This window comes from Cladophialophora immunda (genome assembly GCF_000835495.1).
Source record: "Cladophialophora immunda strain CBS 83496 unplaced genomic scaffold supercont1.4, whole genome shotgun sequence".
Lineage (NCBI taxonomy): Eukaryota > Fungi > Ascomycota > Eurotiomycetes > Chaetothyriales > Herpotrichiellaceae > Cladophialophora > Cladophialophora immunda.
The window spans coordinates 523,764-547,541 of NW_015622544.1; the positions used below are offsets into that span (position 1 = coordinate 523,764).

Consider the following 23,778-nt stretch of genomic DNA (forward strand, 5'->3'; position numbering starts at 1 on the left):
GAACCAAGAAGAGAAGCGACGACGACGGCCGTTGCTGATATTGTCGACGGCGTGGACCACTCTCTGATCTGATCATGGGAGGATTTCCCACCGCCCCGTTCGCTACAGACCCTCTCAGCAAAGACAACCCCCCTTCCTATGAAGACTGACATGTTCCTGGAAGGCAGAAACAAAGGGAAACATCCATCTCGCATGCCGTATCTCTACAGCCGACCCTCACCACCTCGGGAGGGCAATAATCGCTCCCGTGCCCCGAGCGGGAGAACCTGAGCCGTGGTCGTCTCGAATCCTGGTTTCTGATTCTTGGACATATCAGCATCTATGCCGGGTCCTCCTTGGCCCCTGCTTGGACGAGTCAAAAAGGATCTCGAGAAGCGGACTCGGACGCATCACGGAGTGACATACAGATCTAGAACTGCTAGGGAATCGATACCGTTGGCCCTGATTCGCTCGTTCCAAAGCTTGCATTGCTTCGTCGTGTATATCACTGAATGCGCCTTCATTTGTACATCAATCTATACACAGAGTATACTCAACCACCCCCAGGGGTATGAGCATTCAGCAATGCCGGCCGGTTTGGGACCATGAGTGGCATTAGAAGCCCAAGCATAGTCAGTCCGTGGATCGCCATCTTCGATACTGTCTCTTCCGTCGAGACTATACATACCACAATATCTCACACCGCAACTTTTGGTGAACGTTGTCATGGTTCTGGAGCCTCCTCGCGCGCCTCATGAACCTCCCTAACCTCCTTTTGCTAGTCTGTGGTGATCCCATCCGGTCTGTCGGTCTGACCATCTCCTCATTCCATCCGCCGACGGCCCACGGCGAATGCATCTTGCACTGCGGAAACTTCGTCTCATCTGATCAGGAGAACTGCTTACCAGGGATCCTCGGTCGTCCTACTCTTCTCCCGAACCTCGCTCATGCCAACACCCTCCCGCCTGTTCCCCTGCCTCTCCAGTAACCCAAGCAGATCGTTCTTCTTGCCCGCGGTCTTGTTGAATCCGAACAGGCGCAATTTTCCATCGAGATCCTTCTCGAGAGAGGTGAAGTCGTGGTCCATTTTGGAGGCAACGTCTGTTCACAAACACGTATCAGCAAAAGTCACAGCCACGTCATGAGCGCAGGGTAACCACTTCGCCGTAGCTAAGGGAGAAATGGAGAGAATCATGACTGTGTGACTGCAAGACTTACCGACGCCCTCCCAACCCCACAGATTCGCTTTCATGCCTACTCCGTAAAACTGCCATTTTCTCACAAACGCCAACCACGTCTCAACCACTTCCGGGTGTCCGTCATACACCGTGATCAACCTCTTCATTGTGATCCTCTCAAAGTTCTCTTGTGCCTTTTTATTCACAAAGTTGCTTTTGAGAACCGTCCACCTTTCGATCTTTTTCGGCAGCGGCGTGGGACCTCTGCAGGGCAGGGATAGGTAGTAGGCGGCGCGGACGCAGAAGTCGGCGTAGAACTCGAGGTTGCGGGTGCTGAAAGATCGGAGCTGGAGTTGACACACGGGGATACCGTGGGTGGTAGGGTGGTAGAGCGGGGTGCGGTAGGCCGCGAGGACGTTGGGCGGTACATTCGGTCTTGTATTTTCATCTCCCGGTGCAGGGGCGGGTGTCTCGGACGAAGCCAGTGGAGGCGTGGATGGCGAGCTTCTGGCGGCCTTGGGAGTTGACTTTGTGGGCGGCCGCGGTCGTGCCTTTTCCTGTGCTTGCGACGGAGAGGTCACGTTAGCTGCTGTCGAAGAGGATTTGGTCGGCTGTGGCGTCGATGCCGACATCTGCTGTAGTTCCTGGGCTTGAACTTCTGACACCACGTCCGGCCTCGCTTTGGACCGTTGTATCGAAGTTGGGGTATGCTTGGGCTTGGGTATCGGTGCCGCCGAGTCATCTTCTGTGCCGCTCTCTTTAGCAGACCCTCTCGCTTCAGTGGGGGCTTCCTGGATCTTGTAGGATCCGATTTCTGGTGTTGGGAAGCCTGCAGTGATATCAACAGGACCGGTTTCTAGCGACTTGTCTTTATTGTCTCGTTCGTATCGTAGCGAACCAGAGCAGAAGGCTCGTGTCGACGGTTGCGGAAGGGATGGAGCTGAAAGGCGAGGTTTAAACGGAACGGTCGTTGTCTAGAGATCGGACACGACGGTTAGTAAATCGTGATATATTTGACAAGCATAGCGCTCTGCTATCTGAAGTCTGCGTCGTGGCCAGCACAGTCCTTCCTGTCAAGCAGTGGGTGGGAGAACTTCCATACCTTCTGAGGGCGGCATGCTTCGATAGCTATGCGAAGACATCGGGGCGCCGCCATCTTTCAGACGTCTTTCGAGGAATCTAGGGGCGCAGTGTCTTCTGTCAGCAGATCTAGGATCTCCCAGCAAATTTCCCTCGCCGGCAACCGCTATAGGGTCATTCGCACTTTGGCAATCCAAGCAATTGACTCTGGAGGGCGCAAGACGCGATTCGGCTCAGAAAAGTTTCCATGGTTCTCGGAGCGAAGGAGAAAATCCCCGACCGCGTGCCGCTTTAAACTGGGCTCCCATACTGGCCCTCGGGGAACTCGCATATAATTTACCACTGTATAGGGGAGTCGATATTAGCATACTTGGGTATTTCCACTTCGGAACTGGTCATTGAGGGTGAGATCTAGATGTGCTCGACTGGCCCCTAGAAGCCTTATCACGCTGCAGTTTAGGAACATAAGGGAAGGCTGCTAGAGGTGCCGCAGAGCAACATTGCAATCCGAGCAGCATTCGCTTGAAAGAAAGACCCCCTTCTATTCAGTCATATCCTTTCTGCTCAGTGTATAATATCCCCATATAGTCGAGGACGTTTGCTACCCTCCTGACGAAGGCACTAACTCGGACTGTCCGAACCATATCTCAAATTGACGAGCACAAGGTACAGCTTCGTCGCGTGAATGTCCACCGCCCTAGTCATCACCAAGAGTCCCCAGGAGGGTTGCACTGGGCACGAAAAAGGTCGTCCCTGTCAACGGCGTCGAGTAGTCCAAAATGCGATCATGCAGCCCAGGCGGCGAACCTACAAACATGCGGTCCAGCATCTGCTCAATGACCCACAGCTTCCTCGAATAGCCGATGAAATAAGTGCCAAACTCGCCTTTCCCGGGTGTGCCAAAGGGCATGTTGTCCCTCAAGATCGACAGCTCGGATCCGTCATCCCCCTGGACCGTGGCCAGTTGCTTGTGCGCCTTCTGTTTGTCCTCACCCACATCGTCCAACTCGATGTTGTCGAGTTTCGTGCGCCCGATGATGGCTTCCTGCTGTTCCGTAGACAGGCCGCGCCACCTCTTCAAATCGTGCACGTACTTCTGAACGACAACGTAGCTGCCGCCTGCGGAGCCTGCGTCGTCCACCTCCGTTACCAGGACCGATTCATCGACAGACGCGCCTACGGGGTTGGCCGTGCCGTCCACGAAGCCCAGGAGATCGCGGACGTCAAAGTAGCGGAATCCGACAGTGTCATCCTCGACCTTGACACTGTCCCCCAGCCGATCCATCAACTGGCGCTCGAACTCGAAGCACAGATCGCGGCGCTGTGCCCGGATGTGAAACAGCAGGTCCCCAGGCGTGGAAACGGCCGTGTGGACTTTGCCGGAGATGGTTGGGAAAGGGTGCAGCTCCGCCGGTCTGGGAACACCCCGAAGTAGACTGTCCCAGATATTGCTACCAACGCCGACCGTGCACGCAAAGGCGGCGTCCAGGTCGCGAATCGCCACGTTCTTGGAGAGGTCATCAACGCTGGCGAGTGTCGAGCGTACAGTCTGGATGGCATCGGGCTTGTCCGTCACAGAGAGGACGAGGAAGGTCGCGGACTGGGTGAGTGGTGCATCAACCCGTTGGGGTTCTATGGGTGCCCGACGGCTCATCTTGCTTCTCGGTGTCGTCGTGGACAGTCCCGCGGCTTGTGCTTGGTCGAGCAGAGAGGGTGAGAATGGCTTGCGAGTGGTCTGATAGGACATGGACGGCCTCAGCGCTGTGCCTCTGCCCAGTGGTGCTCGTGCAGCTGTCCTCGTTGCCGCTGAAGTCGGGTACCTCGAAACCCAGTGTCTAAGGAAGCCGCTGCAGACGCCCCGAGTGACCTTGTTCGTATTCATGCCACAATCGAGCCAGAACAAGACAACGTCAATCCTGCCTCGACGCTGACCAATATAATGCAGGTACTCGGTACAGCTCTAGAAGAGCTGGCTTACTTTGTCCCGACGGTCATTGGCCACGGCGCGTGAAAGATCTCCCTCATGGTCTGATCTGTATGATGACTCAGCCTGCAGCGCCCTGACCTCGCGCGAGGCTCCCTCGGCTCCTCCTCGCGCGCGTTGAATGTTCGGAACAACCATTAATAACGTGGATGGCGTGACGTGTGGACGCCGGAAAGTCGAGACGAGCATTCCCATTGCATTGCTGCTAAACTATCTAGGGGCTGTTCTCGAGCAACTTGCCGCTCCTCCAAGATTCAGTCCCGATTACTCTGTCATACAATTCCATATCGTCATAAAAAGAAGGGCATAATAACAAGTCATAAACTCTTGACATCATAGCAAAGTTGTCTCTGCAGGTAGTCCAAGGCGGGGCCCAAGAGCATGGGCTCGCTCACAATCAAGCCAGGCACTCAACGGCCGGTATGCAATCTGCAGGGAAGCTCCAATGAGCTCTCACGCCACACCATGAATCCAACGACACGGTGGTATCACCCAAGATAACAAAAGACAGTGGACATGAAGAGTTCCTCCACTCAACCAACAGTGGATGAGCGAGTATCAACCTAGTTCATTAACACATCAGAAGCGTGAAGTAAAGCTGCGACCCAATGATGGTCGACGTGCATGGTCAGTCGATGTGGTGGCATTGGCTTGCGCCGGTGCCCCTCCAATTTTCTCAAAGCCTTGAAGGATATCGACACCTTCGTCGTTGTCATCCGAGTTGTCGTTCTCGAATGATTTGAAATCAAAAAGATCATCTTGTGCGTCGAAGACGGCGCCATGCGTAGCGGAGGCCTTCAATGGCGAGCCGTTTTGTGTAGCCCGCACGCGTGGCTGTAGAAGAGAACCACGGGTTGGGGTCTTCGAGTTGGGCTTCTGGGCGCTGCCAAACACCTCGGTAAGGACATTGGTCGACGTCGATGCTCGACCGTATGTTGGGCGAGAGGCAGATCCTTTTAGTGGTGACGAGCCGCACATCGGCGTGCCCGGAGTAAGACCAAGGATTGGATCCGAAAAAATCTCAAAAGATTCCTCATGGAAAGTAGACGATGGTGCGAGGCTCGTCCACCTGAGAGGACTGTATGTTGCCTCTTCCAGCAAAAACAGCCCAGAGCTTTTGATAGGTGAGTTTGCGAAATCGCGCATTGCTTTGCGATGCAGGAGAAGTTGTGTGTTTGGAGAGACTGAAGGAGGAGGACGGGCGGGTTTCTTGAAGACCACAGCAGGAGTCATTGGATTCTGAGGGGCCATTGGGCTGACATGAACGGGCGACGACGACTGCGCGCCTTCCGTTGTTGATGGCCGGAATCTCGCATGGCTTGGAGTGAGATCGTGTGAAGAGCTTCTGATTCGCACAATCTCCTCCTCGGCACGACCTCTTTTCTTCCTCATAGGCTCAATGTCCAGCTCCGAGGTGAGCATCACGGCATTCTTGTTTGGGCGCAGCGCAGACGACTCAATGGACGAAAAGTAGCCGCTGTCATCGTTCTTGGTAATGCTTAGGTTTTGTCGATGAGACACGGATGGGCGTGGCTGTCGGGCCGATGGGGAAGAGATGGCGCGCTGATGATGAGGTGCAACCACAGGCGGTGAGGAGTTGATGGCATCTGGAGGAGACGACTTTGGAGCTGGAGCCAGGCCGCTGTCTTCAAATTCCGCAGTCTCATGCTCGTTTAGAGCGGGGTCTGAGGCGGGCAGGGTAGCATCTGATGAGAGTTCTGGAAGAGCAGGAGCCGTCTGGGGTCGAGGTGGAGGTGGTTCACTGGACTGACCAAGGAAAGGATTGGGTGCCAACGCATCCGAGAGTTGTTGAGCAATCTTCGGAGGCTCGGAACGCATCACGTTGGCATTGATGGTCATATGGGTGATGTTGGTTCCTCTCCGATTTTTATCTTTGATGAACTGTGACTCCATTCCCGGCTCAATGACCCAATAGCTTCCCTTTCCAGCATCTCCCTTGGGCCTCTCTTGTTTGGTAAAAGCCTTGTGCAAGGATAAGTTATGTCTGATACTGTTGTGCCAGCTTTGCTTGGTGTCTTCGCGGTAAAAGGCGAACGTAGTAGAGATCCAGTCATAGATTTGTGCGAGAGTCAGTCGGCGATTTGGTGCTCTCAGGATAGCCATCCCAATCATCTGAGCATAGCTGTAAGAAGGCTTGTTGCCATCATCCTCGACTGGAGGCATGTCCTCTGGGTCAGGTAGATGGAAGATGGAATCATCGTCCTGCCGGGGCTTCTTGAAAGGACGGTCATTCGTCATCTGCGCTTCTGAATATGATCGCTTAAGAGGTTGCTTTCGTACGTACGAGGGTTCTGGAAAGTCGACGAAGTTATCTTGCGTAGTTGTGGCCCCGAAATTCTCTTGGTCATATGAGTCGAGTTTTATGTCGAAGGTGGTAAACATTGGCTGCGCCATTTGGACGGGACGATATTGCTGACTGGAAGGAACAGCATGTCGCTTGGCCGGCGAGTCAGTGTAGATATGAGTTGCCGTCATAGGCGGAGGGATGGGAACGTAGTTCAGGTCTCCAAAGTAAGGCGCTGGAGGAGATAACGGTGTGCTCTTGAGAGGGGATATCTGTTGGCCGGGTACCATTGGAGCATTGAGGATAACCTCCGGGCGTGGGTGAGGAGCAGGGGGGTTTCTGAGTGGCTGCAGAGGCATAGCCGAAGGTTGCAAACGCGGTCGAGGTCGGTTCATGTGTGAGATATTGTTCGTCGGAACAGGCATTGGGTCTTGATAAATCTGCACGAACGGGTGCTGACGCGTCGACGCCATGGCGAAAAGTGATGCAGAGTATTCACAGATACAGGACAGACCGAGTGTAGAGAGAAAGTCGCGTGAAAGTGAGTTGCACAGGTTCCATTAACCGATTTTTGAGGTTGTCCAAAGGGTGCGGCTGAGATTGGTCCAGAGCCGCCAACCCTGAGGAAACGGGCAACTGGGCACTTTTGAGAACAGTCTCGAGCGGCGAGCAAGGGCGTCAAGAGGTTCAATTCTCACGGCTAGGGAGGTGGATGGAGGTATGAGCGTGTCTGTGCGGGAGGGGCGCGGAGGATCGAGGCCGCAGCTGCAGTGCTCGTCGGAGGACCGAGGGGGCGGATGGTATGAATGCTGAACCGTCGAAGGGGATAGAGGTCGAGAGTCGAATCGCGACTATCGAATGAATCGAGACATTGCGTGAAAGTTGACAAATGCTGAGGTTCATAAAGGTGTGTTGTTTACCAGGCCTATCGCGTCAAAATCGATGCGAGAGTAAGCTGTACGTAGGAGGAGGCAGTCCAGTTCTTAAGAGGGGAAATGCAGGCAGGAAGAGGGCGAAGCAGGGCCGGGTAAGAACAAACTTCGAGGGCAGCGGAGGTGTGGGCGAGAGGAGTTCGACCTTGGAACGGAATGCCTGGAATGACGCGGGCCTGGTGGGCTATTGAGGCGTCGAAGGCTTGGGCTTGCGAGGTCTCGATGCCACTGACAGGTGACTGAGGCCGATGTGAAGACGCGCAGCGTGATGGATCTTGGCTCCAACGAGACTTTGGCGCTACGGACGCCTTGATTCTGAGGAGTTCGCAGTGGCCGGGCCTGAGCTAGGTGCTTTATCCACACCCAATCAATGGGATCTCGATTGGACTCGACTGACGTGGAATGCCCGTTGTCTCTCCCACCTTGTTCCCTGGTTTGGTGTCAGGGAGTGGGTGCGAGTCCGGGACGGTGGTGTGCGCTGATTGGTGGATGGCAGGACGCGTCTGGAGCGCGTCCTCCGGAACGGAACAACCACTGTTCCGGACTGCTGCGTCAGTGCACTGTTGCTTTCCCTCTCCTCTTCCCGCTCAAAAGGTCATTTCCGCTGCCTTTTTGCTTGCTTCTCTAGGTGATAATAGTACGACAGGACTTTAGTCTTCGGGTAGTCAATACCGAGGCTATAGCTGTTCATCGTTCATCGGTCTAGCATTGCTCATTTTAACTCTACCACAGTGACAACCCCCCCGCCTGGATTGATGTCATGTTGGGGGAGATGTTGGATCTTTTGTTTTGATTGACATCTGTCATGGCGGTGGCTTGTGGTGGGTGATCATGTCCCCTGTTGAAATCATTTCATCTACTCCATTGCTGTCGTCGACATTGTCCGTGACATCTCCGAATATAACCGCCACTGTGGGCCCCCAAGATGCCAGCTGAATGTCCAAATCTCAAGACTCTTCGAAAGTGCCTCCCATTTTAGTGTCCAACCCCGGGTTGCGGATGCTTTCCTTTTTGATACCACTAGTGCCCCCCCTCTTTTTTCTATGCAAAACTCCGGTAAATAGTATTAGATGCTGTTCAATCGCTCAAAATGCACAATCAGGGTTCGAGAAACGTAAACAAGTTGGTGTGCAAGATGTTTAAAGCTCGATCGGCATCGCGTTCCGCAATCACACAAGAGATGTTGATCTCACTAGCTCCTGCTTACAATGTTAGCACAGATGGAGAGAGTTCCAAACCATGGCGGGTGACCATACCTTGCGAGATCATTTCGATGTTGACATTATTTGAACCGAGTGTCGAGAACATCTTCCCAGCAATGCCGATCATGTTCTTCATCTGCTTGCCCACCAGGCTGACAATTGCCATTTCGGGAATAATGTCCACAGTGCCAAAATTTTGCAATTCCTCGATGGCCCCCCGGAGGTCGTGGTCCACGATCTGGTATTCGTCATCGCCTCCTCCGGTGTAGAGAGGCGCTTCCGAATGCAAGGCCATGGACATATTCACCTCGCTGGTGGAAATAACATCGACCGACAGCCGCCACTTGTCGAGGGTTGCAAAGATTCCAGCAAAAAACCCGTGCGATAGTGCTCGTTTATTGGAATGAATGTTCATGACCAAGATCTTGTGCTTCATGGTAATGGCCGTCGGTCGCTTCGGCTTCTCACCCTCCGTGAGCTGGCTGGGGCTCCTCGATCGGAAAAGCTTGGGGTCGTGTCCGGCCAGCGTCGAGGCCAACTCTGACGGAGAATCTGGATAGATGATGGTACCCTCTCCTCGTGGATTCATCACATTTTTGATACGTATGGGTATCCGTGCTCGGATGACCTGGTCCATGGTGGAAGGATGTATGACCTCGGACCCGTAAAAGGTGAGTTCAGCAGCTTCTGCTGGGCTGATCCGAGGAATCAACGTTGCCGTTGGCACTTTGCGCGGATCGGCCGTAAATATACCGTCCACTTCTTTCCATATTTGTAGCTCGTTCGCTCCGATGCCGACGGCAACCAGGGCGGCGCACAAGTCTGTATATCCTCGACCAACCGTGGTCAACAGACCTCTGGGAATGGTTCCAAAGTATCCTGTGATTACGGGTACGATGCCCGTAGGGATATCCTGGAGCCGTTCTGCCAACCTGGATGCCATGTTGTCGTAGAACTGCTGATCCAGACTATGAGAGACTCTGAAGTCTATCACGTCTGCCAGGTCGACGTATTCCGCGTCGATACCTCGGTCCCGGAGCAGGGCTGCCATAAAACGACAGCTGAGCTTCTCTCCCGTGCTCATGACCTTGTCTCTGGATCTGGGACTCGTCTCGCCCAGAGTCTGGGCAGCCTCCAATATCCGCTCCACCAACGAACACTCATCTTCAAATTGTGCCTTTAACTGCGACTTTATTTTCTCGGACTGTATGTAGGTTTCAGCAGCCCCTAGGTGATCGAGCCGGACATCTTCGATTAAACGTTTAAAATCTTGGGATCGGTGGTTCTCTGCCTCGGTGGCCGCTCGTAATAGACGGTTCGTCGTGCCCGCAGCTTTAGTGCTGCTAGATCTCTAGACATGGTGGATCAGTGAGTGCAACGGTGGAATCGGCGGTCAGTGATACGTACTGCTGAGCAGACTATTGCAACATCGGTGCCAGAGGAACAGGATTTGACGACGTTGACAATATCCAAAGGGAATTTCCCAACACTAGTTCCTTGGGTGAGTCAGTAACTGCGGTCAGGTATAACGTGGCAGGACCCAACGCACCGCCAAACTTCAAGACATTAATAGGACGAGATCTTGGTGTGCGAGTGCCATTCACCCCATTGACGAGCGGGACCTCGGTGTGTAGACCGTTGGAGAGGGTGAGCGAGGTCATGGCGAGGAGGACGACTGTGGCAATTGAGGACTGGGAACCATAGTACTGTCACTGGGACATGTGAGGGAAAGAAAAGGAGTGTCGTAGCTAGCGAGCAAACGAAAGTAAACGAGCATCCAAGAGCGAAGGGCGGTTTTACGAGGTGACCAGCAAGTCAGTGACTGGCATCGTATCCCACTACCACAGACGGAGATGATTCTGGGGCCGATTTTGCAAAAAGTCTCTCACTCGGTCAGTCATAATCCTCCAGACGGCAGAATTTTTGAAAATTCTCGAGGGGTCCTCGAGGCGGTGAGGGGAGTGACTGTGCTCGGCTGCGAGAATCGGCGAATAATGTGGCGGCCAGACCCGTGGCGTCATTTCGTGTCTGGTTGCCATTTTTAGTCATACATGCTTGGGTCTTGTGAGAATGGGCTTCCAAGGGCATGTGGGTGGCTTGTCATTCTGTCATTCCAACTCCATATTCGTCCTGATATCAACCACACCGGCAACGCAGCTTCTCGCCCTTGCAGATATCACCCGCTCAGAATGCAACCCAAGGAGCAGGCAAGGCTGAGTGAATCGCCCTATTGACCTGGGCACACTGCAGTCCATCAGCCAGTCACTGTCCCCGCTCGTTTCCAGGTAACCCCCCGGAACAAAGCCTGTGAGAGTTCTTCATTGCTGACACGGACATTTGAAGATGGAGTGACATTCCACAACCCCTTGTCATTCCTGTTGTCCTTCCCCCGAGAATCCTCCTTGAGCTCACCTTGGCAACCAACGCGGCCTGCTAGTTCCTTATTCGCCCACTTGTCCAGCATGCCTGGGACATTCCTCATCTCCGTACACAAGACACCCAGCACTGCCACGCGGAGTTGAGGCGGAACGGCCCCTGTGTTGTCGTCTGTCGTCCGTCACCAGTCTACCTAGTTGTTCACAGCGCTTCATCACTTCTGCTGAAAAATATTGAGGTGTTGGTGGACCAGGAGGCAGCAGCCCGTGATAGGCAGTGCTTGAAGTGACCGATTGGGCTCGCCTACAGCCTGACATCCCAGCCAGCGCAAGATGGAGTCTTCCTAAATCTCGTCTCATCTATAAATCTGTCGTATATTCATGGGTCGTGATGGCCAACGAAAATCGCCAACAATATCTGACTTGCCCGTTCTGCACCTTCGGCAGCAATGATATCGACTCTCTCGAGAGGCACGTGCAGCATCTTCATGGCAGCCGACAGCCTGACGGTCAACAGCATTACGATGCCGCATCCCAGCTAAGCGATGCCGACTTGGCCCAACTTCTTGCCTTTGAGGAAGCAGGCTTGCCTGCCGAACTAGCCCTACCAGACCGTCCGAATGTTCCTGCCCGTGGTGAAATTCAGGCAGCGGAAAGCGCAACGAATCTACAAGAACCGCCTTCATCCTCTCGCGTTGCAAAGGAAGATTCATGGGCACAATGTGTCTGTGGCGAACGCGTACATTTTCTCGAGCTCGATGCCCATTCGGACATGCACGCTCAGGAGAGTGTTTCCATGGATGATGCTGATATACCAAGCAGTGATGTCGAGCTTTGGACACCCGAGTCAACTGCTGAACGCCCATTAGCCAATATCTCAAACTCGTTTAGCACTAATATCCCAAAGTCTCTTCGAAACTACGATCAGATACGTGAGAACACCACTCCTCCTCGTAGCGAAAAGAGACGCGGTCCTTCTCTCAAGGAGATCTTCCTCGGCACTTCCGCATTTCCTAAGAGGAAATCAGCCATTTCGGCCGCCTCCACAAAGCTTGGGCAGACGAAACAGCTCGGAGTGAGTTTGACCGAGTCTGATGATGTTAGACGTGGCATGGCTAACTGTTTGCAGAGGTCGGAATTGGGTCCTTTCGCCCATGAGCAGCAGATGCCGAAATGGTTGCGCCGAATGCTCGAGCGGGGTGCCAAAGTCACGATAGTTCACAGATACGGCCCCGACGGCACGTTGACCAGGGTCGAAACTGTCGCCAACGAGACGCCTAACCTGGTCCCTGTTCTCTCTCGGCTGTCTCAGCTGGACAGAACGGTCGAACGTGCATTTTATTGCAGCCCTCAAGTTCTCCACGTGTGCAAGATGCTAGGGGAGGGTGGCTTCTGTGGCTATCGCAATATCCAGATGTTGGTGTCCTACATTCAAGCCACGGACGCTAATGGCGCCGAGAACTTTCGGGGAAGACTGCCGTCTATACTGAGACTTCAAGATATGATTGAAAATGCTTGGGACCTGGGCTTCAACGCCAGCGGGCGTGAGGAGACTGGCGGCATTAAATTCACTCGAAAATTTATTGGCACGCCGGAGGCGCACGCATTATTTTCGAGTCTTGATATCCCTTGCGAATCGACCGGCTATTCCACCACAAAGGAGGTCGAGGGCTTCGAGACAATGCTTTGTGCTGTCTGCGAGTATTTCGACGATGACTCGACCAAAGACAGCGTCGACAAAGTGGTCCTTACGGACAAACCACCAATCTACTTTCAGCATCGTGGCCATTCCCAGACTATTGTCGGGGTCGAGCAAAGGCTAAATGGCGCTGTCAATTTGGTCGTTTTCGATCCAATGTTCCACCTCAGCCCTGCACTCAAAAAACTTGCCTTTTCACGTTGCACTACGTTCAGATGTGCTCAGCCTGAAAAGCTTCTGAAAGCTCACCGGAGAGACGAGAGATATTTGGAGAGCTACAAAGACTTTGAACTTTTTAGGTTGAAGATGGGACAGCCGTAACATGCGGGAGCACCATGCATTGTTTCTCATCATCATCCCTGATCCACCCGAGAGGCGAGCATTGATAAACTCGTTCATTGCTGCCTAGGGCTTTTTGAGGATCTTTCTTCGACACTGCATTGCGAGGGGGATGCTGAGGGAGTTTGGTCGAACAGATGACTATTGCAGAGCAGCTGGATGGCAGGATGGATGAACCGGTTGTGATATATTTGGGGCATCTCTGGGAAGGTATTGATAGGATTCTTCAACAAGTTGGCAGGAACACTTTAATTTGTGTACACGTCGCACTCCAGTGCCCGCTCCTGAGCCTGAGATATTGCTCTCGCTGCTCTTATTGACGCTCGGATTCGAGTTCCGTGCATTCCTTTTGTGACTTCATCAGGCTGTAGGCGATGTCAAAAAAGAAAATGGCATAGTCTGACAAGAAAGGGTATATATCTGGATATGAGTGAAGTAGCAGTGATTCACTATTGACGCAAAGGTACCCATCATTGAAAAGGGTATCTATTCTGTCATTAGGAAGAGCGGCATCCCTAGTTTTTTTATGAATATCAGCTATATTTATCTGGCGGCCACCTCGTCGCTGTTGAGTGACTGGCTCGATTCTGAGACGGTGTCTATTCTCTGTCGGACTGCGATTTTTCTTCTTCCCGAGGCCTGCCTCGTAGCCTCGTAGCATCTGTCATTTCAAACTCTCAGTGTCACTTTTAAAGATATCAAAATACACGTGAATTAAATTCACCACAGCATGCTGCTCTCTGCCTCGTTCTTCTGATACCTTTCAAGCCGAGTCTGTCGTTACCAGCAACTGAGGGAAGCTAGCGAACTCTTGCCTACTTTGTCTCAACGACCAGCGCACGCTTTGGGCCCTGCCAACCAAGGCCTTGCACGAATTCTCATGATCTATTTTTCCTTGGCTGGCCTAGGATAACATATCCATATCATATTACCCCGGGACCCCTTCACAGCCTCTCCCCCTGCCATAAGAGCCAATATACAAACATGTCTCTCGCGCCTGCAGCCCAGCAACCGCAACCGCTACAACCGCGCCCGAAAGTCTTGAACTTCATCACTGGCAACGCCAACAAATTGGCCGAAGTCCGTGCCATTCTCGGCGGTGTCCCCGGCCTGGATCTGCAGAGCCGCAATGTCGAGGGCGCCGAGATCCAGGGCACTATTGAAGAGGTCGCGAGGGACAAGGCCTCGAGGGCGGCGAGGGCGGTGAGTGTGCACTTTTTGGGATTCGTTGGTCTTTTCTATGTTTTGTTTTTTTGGACTTTTATGGTGTCTCTTCTACTTGTTACCCCGGAGGAGGAGAATTCGATGGGTGAAGCGGCTTGGTTTGAGGTGTGGAGAGAGACGGGGCAATATGTCAGGAGGGCATGCGATGGTGGAATCGGGCGTGGAAATGAGATGATGGAGTATTCAAGAAGGCCCAGATTTACTTCCTCCTCTGCGAACCAAAGGGACAGGATTCAGGGGAAGGTCTGGCAGGAACCGTGCAGGGGAGCAATGGCAAGACAAGAGCTCTGTGACACACTCAGAGCTCAAGGGTCTGAGCCTTAGCCTCGCGGTGACCGCTGGTTTATGCTACAAAGCATCTTGTCTCTGCCGAATGGATAGACTAACGCCCCGTATCCCGACTAGGTAAACGGCCCAGTCCTTACGGAAGACACGGCGCTGGAGTTCCAGGCCCTCAAAGGGTTACCAGGTCCCTATATGTGAGTTCCTTCCACAATCCTCATTTGAAAGCATCCTTCAGCGTCAAGTCGTCATCCTTTTCAAGTCCACCTTCTCTTCCACGAACCATCATCACTCCCTTTTGCAGCCACTAACCATGTACGTCCCTCAAAATAGCAAGTACTTCCTCCAGGCTCTTGGCCACGACGGGCTCAACAAGATGCTCGCCGCGTACGAAGACAAGACCGCCTTCGCGGTATGTACCTTTGCGTACTGCGAAGGACCTGGCTGTGAGCCGATTCTGTTCCAGGGGCGGTGTCAGGGCAAGATCGTGCCGGCCAGAGGGCCACCAATCTTTGGTATGTGGAACCCTTCCGCCGCGAGGTTTTTGCATGAAGGCTGGTTGCCACTTTGCCACGGCCGTTGTCTGACCACTGCATCACACAGGCTGGGATGCCGTCTTCGAGTTCGAGGATGGCCAGACATATGCTGAGATGGAGAAGGAGAAGAAGGTATGTCCCTTTCCAAAACCCCTCCCCATTCTCTTCTCGTCCTGGGCGGCATCTTTGACCACTCTCCTTGTGTAGAATCTGATCTCGCATCGCGGCAAGGCTCTAGCAAAGCTCAAAGCCTGGCTTGCTGGCGGCGAGCTGGAGCCGTAGTTTCTCGGGCGGTCCCTCATTCCGATAGAATCATAGACTCCGTGACAGACATGATGCGTCAAAGCAATAGAAGAAATTCCCTGTCGAGGTCTTCTCACTGCCCTCCTAATCCCCCTTACCATCCGTCGTATGATCTTTGATCCAATTCTTCACCCACTGGAGGATCCTCTCCGCGTTCTCTTCGATGTCGTCTGCATTCACGCTCTTCAGCTCCACCACCCGCCCTTCCTCCTCGTCGCCCCATCCCTCTTTGGCCTCCTCGGTCACCACGCCAAAGATCTCGGCGTCCATGTTTTCCTGCACTTTGGCGTCCTTGTAGCCCCGGGCGGCGAGGCGGTCGTAGAGGACGCTCGTCTCTTCACACCTCAGCACAACCACGAGATCGACCCAGCGCACCGCGAAGCCCGCGGTGGAGTGCCAATCAATCACCCACCCGCCTTCGCCGTCGCCGTCAGCGATGTCTTTCTCCACCTCGTCCATGAGCTTGTCGTCGTCCACGATCAGGCTCTGCAGGTCTTCATCGTAGCCGGAGTGGCAGGAGCGGGACTTGACGAGGTCGTTGATCGAAAGAGGCTTGAGGTTGATGGCCGGTGTTGCGGACGAGGCCAGCCCGAGCAGTTGTGTGCAGGTGGTGGTCTTGCCCACGCCCGGGGTGCCCGTTATGATGATGTTGGGCAGAGAGCGCATTATCTCTGGCTCCAGACGATTGGAGAGTCCGTTTTTCGGTGCAGAAACGGGTCTGAAAGGGGACAGGGAGAGAAGCTGGGGTTCAGACTGGTTTGCTTGTGCGATCTCTACAATAAGTTCAACCCGTGCGGCCAAAAAAGTTTTGGTGCGGAGGCAGTGCGGGTGTCGAATAATATTAATAGTGGGACTCTGTGAGGGAGAGGGCGGAACGCAATGCGGCGAGGCGTCTTCCGCCACCAACTAGCGAGCCGCCTTCAGTGGAGTGTCTACTGGTTATGGTGACAGTGAGGCGATGGACAGCATTGCTTTACACCCGTTCTCCCTTCCTATACTCGGCACCCAGACTCTAGATGTGCGCAGAGCCCAACCACACAAAATATCTGACTACAACACTCCTTCAGCTCATGATAAAGATTTAGCACCAACAATCTACCTATTTACAAGTAAAGAATCGCCCACTTCGGATCTCTCTTACAAGTCGTATCATCTGCTCATTCCGCTACACAGAGAATTCTTGGATTTGCTGCGGTCCCCCTACCAGGATGGGTGATAGTCTCTCTCGTATGGCATTTGTGCCGCTTGATTCTATGTCATGATGCACAAGGTGTTCCCAATGCCTCAACCCCCGAATTCACTCCCCGCCATCGCCAACCAGCTCAAAGTCGACAAAGTTGAAGAGACTCGGGTCGAGGACAAAGTCGTTGACGGCAGCTTCGAGAGAACCCCAGGAGCCGCCGTGTGCAGTGTCCAGGCCTCCGTTACTGTTATTGTACTGTGCGGGCGACGTCCGCACATCATCCGTGAAGACATCCACAAGCAGGGAACAACCCTCCACTATCCGGGCAAGAGTTCTCCTCATCCTGGCGGTGATATGGAAATGAGGCTGCAGGTCTTTCATCATTTCATCCAACAACCGGAGCCACCGAAGGTCATCCTCGTCGACGGAGGAGTGCTCAGCTCCCAGGACGGTGGAGATGAAGACGGTCGCCGCCACGTATAGATTATCCAGCATCACAGATGGAGTGGTTTCCACCCCAAAAATCTGTCGGTATGTGATACCCAGCTGGGCGATCTTAACCGCGTTGTCATGCACAAGCTGACGAGAAGACTCGGCGGTCCAGTTGTGGAGGACCGGAGGCTGATCGTTGCCTTCGCTTTGTTTGCGCTTCCGGTGGGTTGATATTGGGAGGGAATGCAGCAACATCTGCACCCGCAAGTATTGCATATGCAGACCGTACGCGACTGCATCGAGACCGGAGACGTTGTCATAATCAAGTGCGATATCGGCGGGCAGTGATGCATACCACCTGCGCAGCTTGCCGTCAAGTTCTGACAGCCGATCAAGAGTGCTTGGCTGCATAGGCGAGTCCTTGTCGAGGATTGTCGTGATCTCGGCGATTAGTACACACAAGTCAAACCACGCCCTCAGGGTCAGATTGTCGGATACATGGCCGGCATACGAAGAAAGGGACGGGCTCAAGATCGCAATGTGGCTCGGACGGCCCAGGTACAAGCTCCAAAGGGTCTCGTAGACGAAGCAGCCTAATGTGACCGAGCCACGGAACCTTCCACCAGGGGCGTTCAAGGCATCTTGGTCACTGTTCTTGCTCCACGTGTGGTGCAGACCAAGGTCAACAATGAGTCGACAAGCAATACCTAGCATTTGATCAGGGGGGCAAACAGTGATGGCGGAGGGAGTCCTCACCACAGTACATCCAACCAACTCGATCCCGCCCTTCAGTCATCTCGTAGTCGCTGAGGAGCAGCATTCCCTGCAACGTCGCCACGTTGGGATCTTCCAACTCAGACACTATTTCTGACTTGGCGCGCATCGCAAAGGTTGATCCCAACGCGCGGACCGCAGCCGAAGTACTCAAGCGCGCGCTGCACGCCAGCAGGGAGTTTTCCAGAAACCTGGAGTAGTGCTGTGATCGCAAGCCTCGCGCTCGGTGTGATAGAAAGAGTTCTCGATGGATGATGTTGACTGAAAGGGTCTGAAAGTTGCAGTAGTTGTTGAACAGGAGGGTTTTCAGACGGTCCGAGTCCAGGTCGATCTGCGTGACAGGAGGTGGAGGATGGAGGCTCGACACACTTCTCACCACATCAGAAGGTGACGAAACATGGAGTTGACAGGTCGGGCCAAAGTATATGCCAGAGTCTTCGGAAATTCCCTCCTCACCGTTAATTCCAGGGCAGACTTGCGGCGTGCGGCTCTGCCTTTCGTTGTCGATGGGACTCAAGCTGGCCATATTCGGTCTTCGCTCAGGCTCGATCTGCGGTGTCTGATTCACGCATGAAGACTTGCCGCGAGGTTCCGGCATGACATTAGTTGCGCTATGAAGTGAACCCTCCCGCGGCACGAGCTTGCTAGTGATAACATCTGTCGTTTCTGGACTTGGTTGCCTGGATAAGTCAGCACTTCGTACGAAGAACACAGTCCTTGGGGACATCGAACATGGCATACAGAGCAACATACTCTGCAGGATGTTGTTGTGTTCCGCTGCGTCGAGGGGAGTCGTGATTGTTTGCGCCTGGCTGTCCAACCACTGACGAAGCTTGGCGACTGTGGACGAAGGCGATGTCTTGCTGCCCTTCTATGCCCTCACCAGTGGATGTGGTGGAAATAGCCGTAGCTGGCTGCACATTCAGTTGCGTTGCGGTCTCTGCTTCACCACTGCCAACTGCAGTATTCCCTTCCGGAAGGATTTGGCGCACCAAACCCTCCAGCGATCGGATTTGTTCCTGAAGGGTAGCAATGTGCTCGCGAGAGCCGTGCCTGAGAATCAACTGTCAGCTCACAGAGTACACCTGCCCAGAATCCACGTCACGGACTTCCTGCGATCCGAAAACTGGCTAACGTGACAGTCGATGTTGGAAATTCGGCATCCGGTACACGTAGACCCGGTAGGGAGACGTTGAATATCACACTAAGAGAACATTAGCCTTACCCTCCTGGTGCATTGACATCGCCCTCATGGGAACCCATTGCTTACTGACCTTGATCTTGCGTTGACGACAGCTGTGGCAAGCCAACGAGGCTCGGGACCGCACTGTGGGGGATCTCTTTTGTCGCTTGGTGCTGGACGCGTCCTCCGCCAGAGGTGATGCGCCTCGTCGCGTCGCAAAGACGTCGTCTGAACGCATGTGGAATCGACCTGGTAGAATCGATAATGCATACACCTGCTCGAGAATTCAATCAAGAAAAAGAGCATGCACAGAACACGGGAAGCCTGATACAATGTATTCGCAGCATCAAATTCGACTGGATTCTGGGGTTGACATTCGCCAGGCCCACAATACCCTCGCTTCAGAAGGTTCCGAGGGAATATTGCGGGGAAAGCAAAGGAGACTCAATTCGATGATTCCTGGGTCTTGGGTTTAGCACTTGAGGCGCGCGAGAGTGTCAAATGCAAGCCTCTCCACTCGCTGTACCGAGCACCCCTGTCGCGGTTGGACAGAGGTCTTGGTTATGCCATAGACTCGTCTGGCCAATGCCTCCTACGAGATCCAATGGTGTAGAATCGAGTCATAAGAGCTCCTGAGTCCACATCAAGTGCTGGCATGAAACCTTCCGACTGGCTCATCCGTGGGGTACGCTCTGTTTCGCAGGCACAGACGTTCGAGCCCGTGGAAATGTGTGCGCGCTATGATCCTGTAGACTCATCGCGGGTTTGAACTTTCCTGTCTTGGACATGGCGACGAGCAAGGAGCCAACGGCCAACAGCCGTACACATACTCGGCATACCAAATCCGTGAAGAAGGCAGGTCCCGAGGCTGAGGGTGCAGTTGCGGCTGGCGTTTTCCGAGGAACAACCCCACAGTCTGGGCCCCCGCAGTCTTGGCGTAGGGAGTCCGGAGCCCGGAGTAAGAATTCGCCGTCTTCGGGCCGAGACAACCGCATCGTCGAGGTGAAACTGCACCAGAGTGTTCAATCAGACCAAAACGAAACATTTGTTTGTGGCAGCGCAACCCTCGGATACTAAATAACCAATCCGTCACAGGCGAGCCCCTGCATACCGTTGCCGGGGCCTCGTGTCTATCTCGTCTACGATGCTCTTCTCCAGCTCCTTGGTGTTGACATAGAGAGAGCTCAGCTCACTCAAGCTGTTTACCCCGAGGAGCCTCATCGTCGTCTCCACCTCGTCGCTAAGTACTGCAATAAGAAGTTAGCCGCGGATCTAATCAGACAGAATTCCGTCCTGTACTCACATTCGATTGCGCGTTCGACACCTTGCTGTCCATAGGCGCCGAGCGCGTAGACGAACGGCCGCCCAATGCCCACAGCCTTGGCTCCTAAGCAAATGGCCTTGAGGACATCACTTCCTCTTCTCACTCCGCCGTCGAGGTAGATATCTATTCTCCCAATAATCTCAGGACAGAATCTCCGAATCTCGAGCAAGGTCTGCATTGAACTTGGTGCAAAGTCAAGCTGTCGGCCACCATGATTGCTAAGGTAGATACCATCTACGCCGGCTCGACATGCGAGCAAGGCGTCCTCGGCGCTCTGAATGCCTTTCAAGACAATGGGGCCTGAATCTCCCCAGGTGTCTCGAATCCAGCCCAGGTCATCCCAGTTCAATGTTGATGAGTGAACTCCTCGGAGGATTGGCTTCTCTTCTGATGCTGAGGTATCCAGTGTCCGAGGTGTGTCCTCCACGCCAGATTGATACTCCACTCGAGCCTTATAGCGATCGTCTTCTTCCCTCTTGCCGACAACCGGCGTATCCACGGTTACAAGCAACGCTTTAAAACCTAAGCGGCGTGCCATGCGGATGAGCTCCACAGCGTTTTCTCGTTTCCTCGGTACGTATAGTTGGAAGAATTGCGTCTGTGGCAGTCCTTCAGCTTTGACGCATTGCATTATCTCCTCGTGTGAGCAGGACGTGTAAGTGCTGAATGCAGACGCGATACCCTTTGACCCAGCTCCACGTGCAAAAGCCAACTCGCCGTCCTTGTTTGCCAGCTTGATCATTGCCATTGGAGAGATGAAAATTGGGAGACTGCTGGGTTGTCCCATGATTCTGCACGACATATCGACCTGAGCAACGTTCCTGAGCACTCGAGGCCGGAAAGATACTTTTGCCCAGTCTCTCCGGTTGGCTTCCAAGGCATTCAGAGATTCAGCCGCAGAGTGGAAATAGGTGAATGCTCTTTCGGTCAACATCTTGGATGCTTGCAGTTCCATGTCCATGAGATTTTGACAAAGCTTCAGAGGTATGTCGTCTGCATGCTGCCTTTCCCATGCATGAGGCGTGCTGGTTGTAACTTCAACTGATGTGGTCATTTCGACCGCACCTAAATGTTTGTCTGCCGAAGGCTCTTTAGCATCTACCGTGTTGGTCAATAGGCGTCCTACCTTTTGCGAGAAATCTGGGAAGAGTGTCTTCCGGATGTATAGGGACATACTCGTGCGTGGCATCCTGTGGTGGGCTTCAGCATCGTTGCTTCAGCATCAGAAGTTAGGAGAGACCTTTCCAGCAAACCGGAGTATTGCTGCTGCCCCCCCAGGATGGTCATCAATAATGTCAGTCACATCATATGCTTGACCCTGAATAATGACCCAACATGACTGCCGGGTATTATGTGCAGCCACCTCGCTCCGAGTTGGCATTTTCAGAAATCTTGTTGAGGACCAAACAAAAGAGATCGAACATGCCCAGCCAGACCAGCGGTGAACCGATCCCTTTCGCCTTTCACCCCTTGATACAGTATATTTACATTGCAGGCATCGCTTGGCGAAGTTTGGTCCACGATTGCACTTCCGAAGAACCGCGGAGACCAGAGAGCCGGGCGGGGAACCGAGCCTTGGAGAGAAATGCAAACGGCCAGCAACACCCGAACCCAGAGTGTAAGAAAAGCAAGGGTGCCGACAACGAGGGATATATCCTAGCCTTAACTCGAAACAGGGAAATCTGTCGTGACGCTCAAACTAGACTCCTGCAAAACCACATATTATTTGCAAAAAAGGCGCCTCCAACATGCCTAGTGTTACCAGATTGCAGATTACACCACTTGCAGAAACTTTTGCTGCCGAAGTCGAAGGCATTGACTTCTCCAAGCCGATTGACGATGGCCTTTTTGAAGAGCTGAGAGATGCCGTCCACAAGTATGGTGTCGTCGTCCTTCGCAAGACCGCGCTAGACGATGATTCCGCTATTGCTCTTGGCCGACGATTTGGGGAGCTCGACAGCGTCAGAGCTCACCGACTGGCAGGAAGGGCAATGAGGATTCCAAACGACGAGATCTTCGACGTAGGCAACCTGGACGACAAGAACGAGGTCGTGACAGTCAAGGATCCTCACCGCACAGCATCTGCGAATGGAAATGCGCTATGGCATGCAGATGGAGCTTTCAACCCCCGCCGCACAGGCGTCTCTATTCTTCGAGGCGTTGAACTTCCTCCCAAAGGTACTGGGGGCCACACGGAGTACCTAGACACTCGGACAGCATATAACGACCTCCCAGAGGCAAAGAAAAAGGAGATCGAGGGTCTCGTGGGCTGCAACTCGTTGTTCCACAACCGAAAGACGGCCAATCCGGACTCGCCCCTTTTCCTGAATATCAATCCAATGGATCACCCTCTGGCGAAGCACAAGATTGCTCAATTGCACGAACCTTCTGGTCGAATGAATCTCTACGTTACATCATATACGCACCATATCGACGGAATGGACCTGGAACAGGGTCAAAAATTGCTCAAAGAGATATTTGAGCATGTCAAACAAGACAAGTATAAGTTTGTACATCATTGGCAGGATAACAATGATGTCGCGATATGGGACAACTGTGCTGTGCTGCATAGGGCGACCCATGGAGAATACGAAGGAAAACATAGGCGGGACATGAGACGTGTTTCAGTCTTCGATACCGGGTCCACTGCTTACGGCGAGAACGATGTTTCAACATACTGGCAGCAGGGTCTCCCATAGTCCAGGCCGAGCAACCAGGACAGTGTGGAAATGCTGGCATCATTCCGAGCCACTATTTAACACCCACGTTCGAGGTACGACGATATTCTCACCAGTCTGACTAGTCTTGTTGGCAACTTCTTAACTTTAGGAGAGCATGTTTTTGCAGATCGATTGAAAAGCATTCTGATTACTAGATCTATTCTGAAGGCGACATTATAATGAGCTGCAAGCTGTACGGGTTGCACGGGTTGATATCTTTGGTCGTTATTCAATGTCAGGAGCAGAGGGTGTTTCCGAAACTTGTGTCGAATCAGTCTGAGAGCACACCATGTATTCACTGTCGAAACCAGCTGGATGTAAGGCAGGTACGGCAAGCATAGCATATTGGTCAACCACCAAACCGAGACGACTCCAGGAGATTCAAGCCACTAGCTATACATTGTTCAGTCATAGTGCAGGACAAGGCTGTGACCAATCGCTTTCTGACACAAGAGACGGATATCACGGTCCGAGTGCTGTCACCTTGCCGGCTCTACTATGCTTGGGAATGCTGATAGCCGAGGGTTACTTTCAACACAACATTTGGTCCACGCTTACCAACATGTTCAAGCAAACACTGCCGTCCATGCACGTCTCCCTCCCGGCTATATCGCCGAGCAAGCTGCCTGAATGTTTTCACTCTTCTCCTCCTTGCTAGTATAGTTCACTTCTTGTATACAATCCTAACTTGAGCAAGTAAAGCTCACGTTTGACTGAATTGAAGCAACACGACTCAACTCGGCC

General features: G+C 53.3%; 9 protein-coding genes across 9 annotated transcripts; 2 read left to right on the forward strand and 7 right to left on the reverse strand.

The window, feature by feature from the left end:
- Nucleotides 1-404: 404 nt before the first annotated feature.
- PV07_06570 (ribosomal protein S10) lies at nucleotides 405-2,481 on the reverse strand. Its single transcript, XM_016393559.1, has 3 exons — nucleotides 2,260-2,481; nucleotides 1,198-2,131; nucleotides 405-1,080 (listed from the first exon to the last, which is right to left on the reverse strand). The coding sequence occupies exons 1-3, from the start codon at nucleotides 2,311-2,313 to the stop codon at nucleotides 881-883; spliced, it is 1,188 nt and encodes a 395-aa protein (XP_016246978.1). The 5' UTR covers nucleotides 2,314-2,481; the 3' UTR covers nucleotides 405-880.
- Nucleotides 2,482-2,613: 132 nt separating this feature from the next.
- Nucleotides 2,614-4,236, reverse strand: PV07_06571 (uncharacterized protein). The gene has a single exon (XM_016393560.1). The coding sequence runs from the start codon at nucleotides 4,117-4,119 to the stop codon at nucleotides 2,935-2,937; it is 1,185 nt and encodes a 394-aa protein (XP_016246979.1). The 5' UTR covers nucleotides 4,120-4,236; the 3' UTR covers nucleotides 2,614-2,934.
- A 161-nt stretch (nucleotides 4,237-4,397) lies between these two features.
- On the reverse strand, nucleotides 4,398-7,651 carry PV07_06572 (uncharacterized protein). Its single transcript, XM_016393561.1, has one exon. It carries the CDS (start codon nucleotides 6,997-6,999, stop codon nucleotides 4,801-4,803), a length of 2,199 nt encoding a protein of 732 aa, XP_016246980.1. The 5' UTR covers nucleotides 7,000-7,651; the 3' UTR covers nucleotides 4,398-4,800.
- A 414-nt stretch (nucleotides 7,652-8,065) lies between these two features.
- PV07_06573 (uncharacterized protein) lies at nucleotides 8,066-10,585 on the reverse strand. The gene is made up of 4 exons (XM_016393562.1): nucleotides 10,210-10,585; nucleotides 10,068-10,156; nucleotides 8,715-10,011; nucleotides 8,066-8,657 (listed from the first exon to the last, which is right to left on the reverse strand). The coding sequence occupies exons 1-4, from the start codon at nucleotides 10,319-10,321 to the stop codon at nucleotides 8,557-8,559; spliced, it is 1,599 nt and encodes a 532-aa protein (XP_016246981.1). The 5' UTR covers nucleotides 10,322-10,585; the 3' UTR covers nucleotides 8,066-8,556.
- Nucleotides 10,586-10,797: 212 nt separating this feature from the next.
- PV07_06574 (uncharacterized protein) lies at nucleotides 10,798-13,520 on the forward strand. The gene is made up of 3 exons (XM_016393563.1): nucleotides 10,798-10,945; nucleotides 11,004-12,110; nucleotides 12,165-13,520. Exons 2-3 carry the CDS (start codon nucleotides 11,427-11,429, stop codon nucleotides 13,053-13,055), a joined length of 1,575 nt encoding a protein of 524 aa, XP_016246982.1. The 5' UTR covers nucleotides 10,798-10,945; nucleotides 11,004-11,426; the 3' UTR covers nucleotides 13,056-13,520.
- A 270-nt stretch (nucleotides 13,521-13,790) lies between these two features.
- On the forward strand, nucleotides 13,791-15,455 carry PV07_06575 (RdgB/HAM1 family non-canonical purine NTP pyrophosphatase). Its single transcript, XM_016393564.1, has 5 exons — nucleotides 13,791-14,276; nucleotides 14,703-14,776; nucleotides 14,913-15,094; nucleotides 15,183-15,247; nucleotides 15,323-15,455. Exons 1-5 carry the CDS (start codon nucleotides 14,058-14,060, stop codon nucleotides 15,395-15,397), a joined length of 615 nt encoding a protein of 204 aa, XP_016246983.1. The 5' UTR covers nucleotides 13,791-14,057; the 3' UTR covers nucleotides 15,398-15,455.
- PV07_06576 (uncharacterized protein) lies at nucleotides 14,440-16,224 on the reverse strand. The gene has a single exon (XM_016393565.1). It carries the CDS (start codon nucleotides 16,082-16,084, stop codon nucleotides 15,503-15,505), a length of 582 nt encoding a protein of 193 aa, XP_016246984.1. The 5' UTR covers nucleotides 16,085-16,224; the 3' UTR covers nucleotides 14,440-15,502.
- A 491-nt stretch (nucleotides 16,225-16,715) lies between these two features.
- PV07_06577 (uncharacterized protein) lies at nucleotides 16,716-19,070 on the reverse strand (the record flags this gene model as incomplete). Its single annotated transcript, XM_016393566.1, has 4 exons — nucleotides 16,716-17,740; nucleotides 17,790-18,487; nucleotides 18,561-18,860; nucleotides 19,033-19,070. 4 exons carry the CDS (start codon nucleotides 19,068-19,070, stop codon nucleotides 16,716-16,718), a joined length of 2,061 nt encoding a protein of 686 aa, XP_016246985.1.
- Nucleotides 19,071-20,079: 1,009 nt separating this feature from the next.
- On the reverse strand, nucleotides 20,080-21,503 carry PV07_06578 (uncharacterized protein; the record flags this gene model as incomplete). The annotated part of the gene is made up of 2 exons (XM_016393567.1): nucleotides 20,080-20,237; nucleotides 20,294-21,503. 2 exons carry the CDS (start codon nucleotides 21,501-21,503, stop codon nucleotides 20,080-20,082), a joined length of 1,368 nt encoding a protein of 455 aa, XP_016246986.1.
- Nucleotides 21,504-23,778: the final 2,275 nt, after the last annotated feature.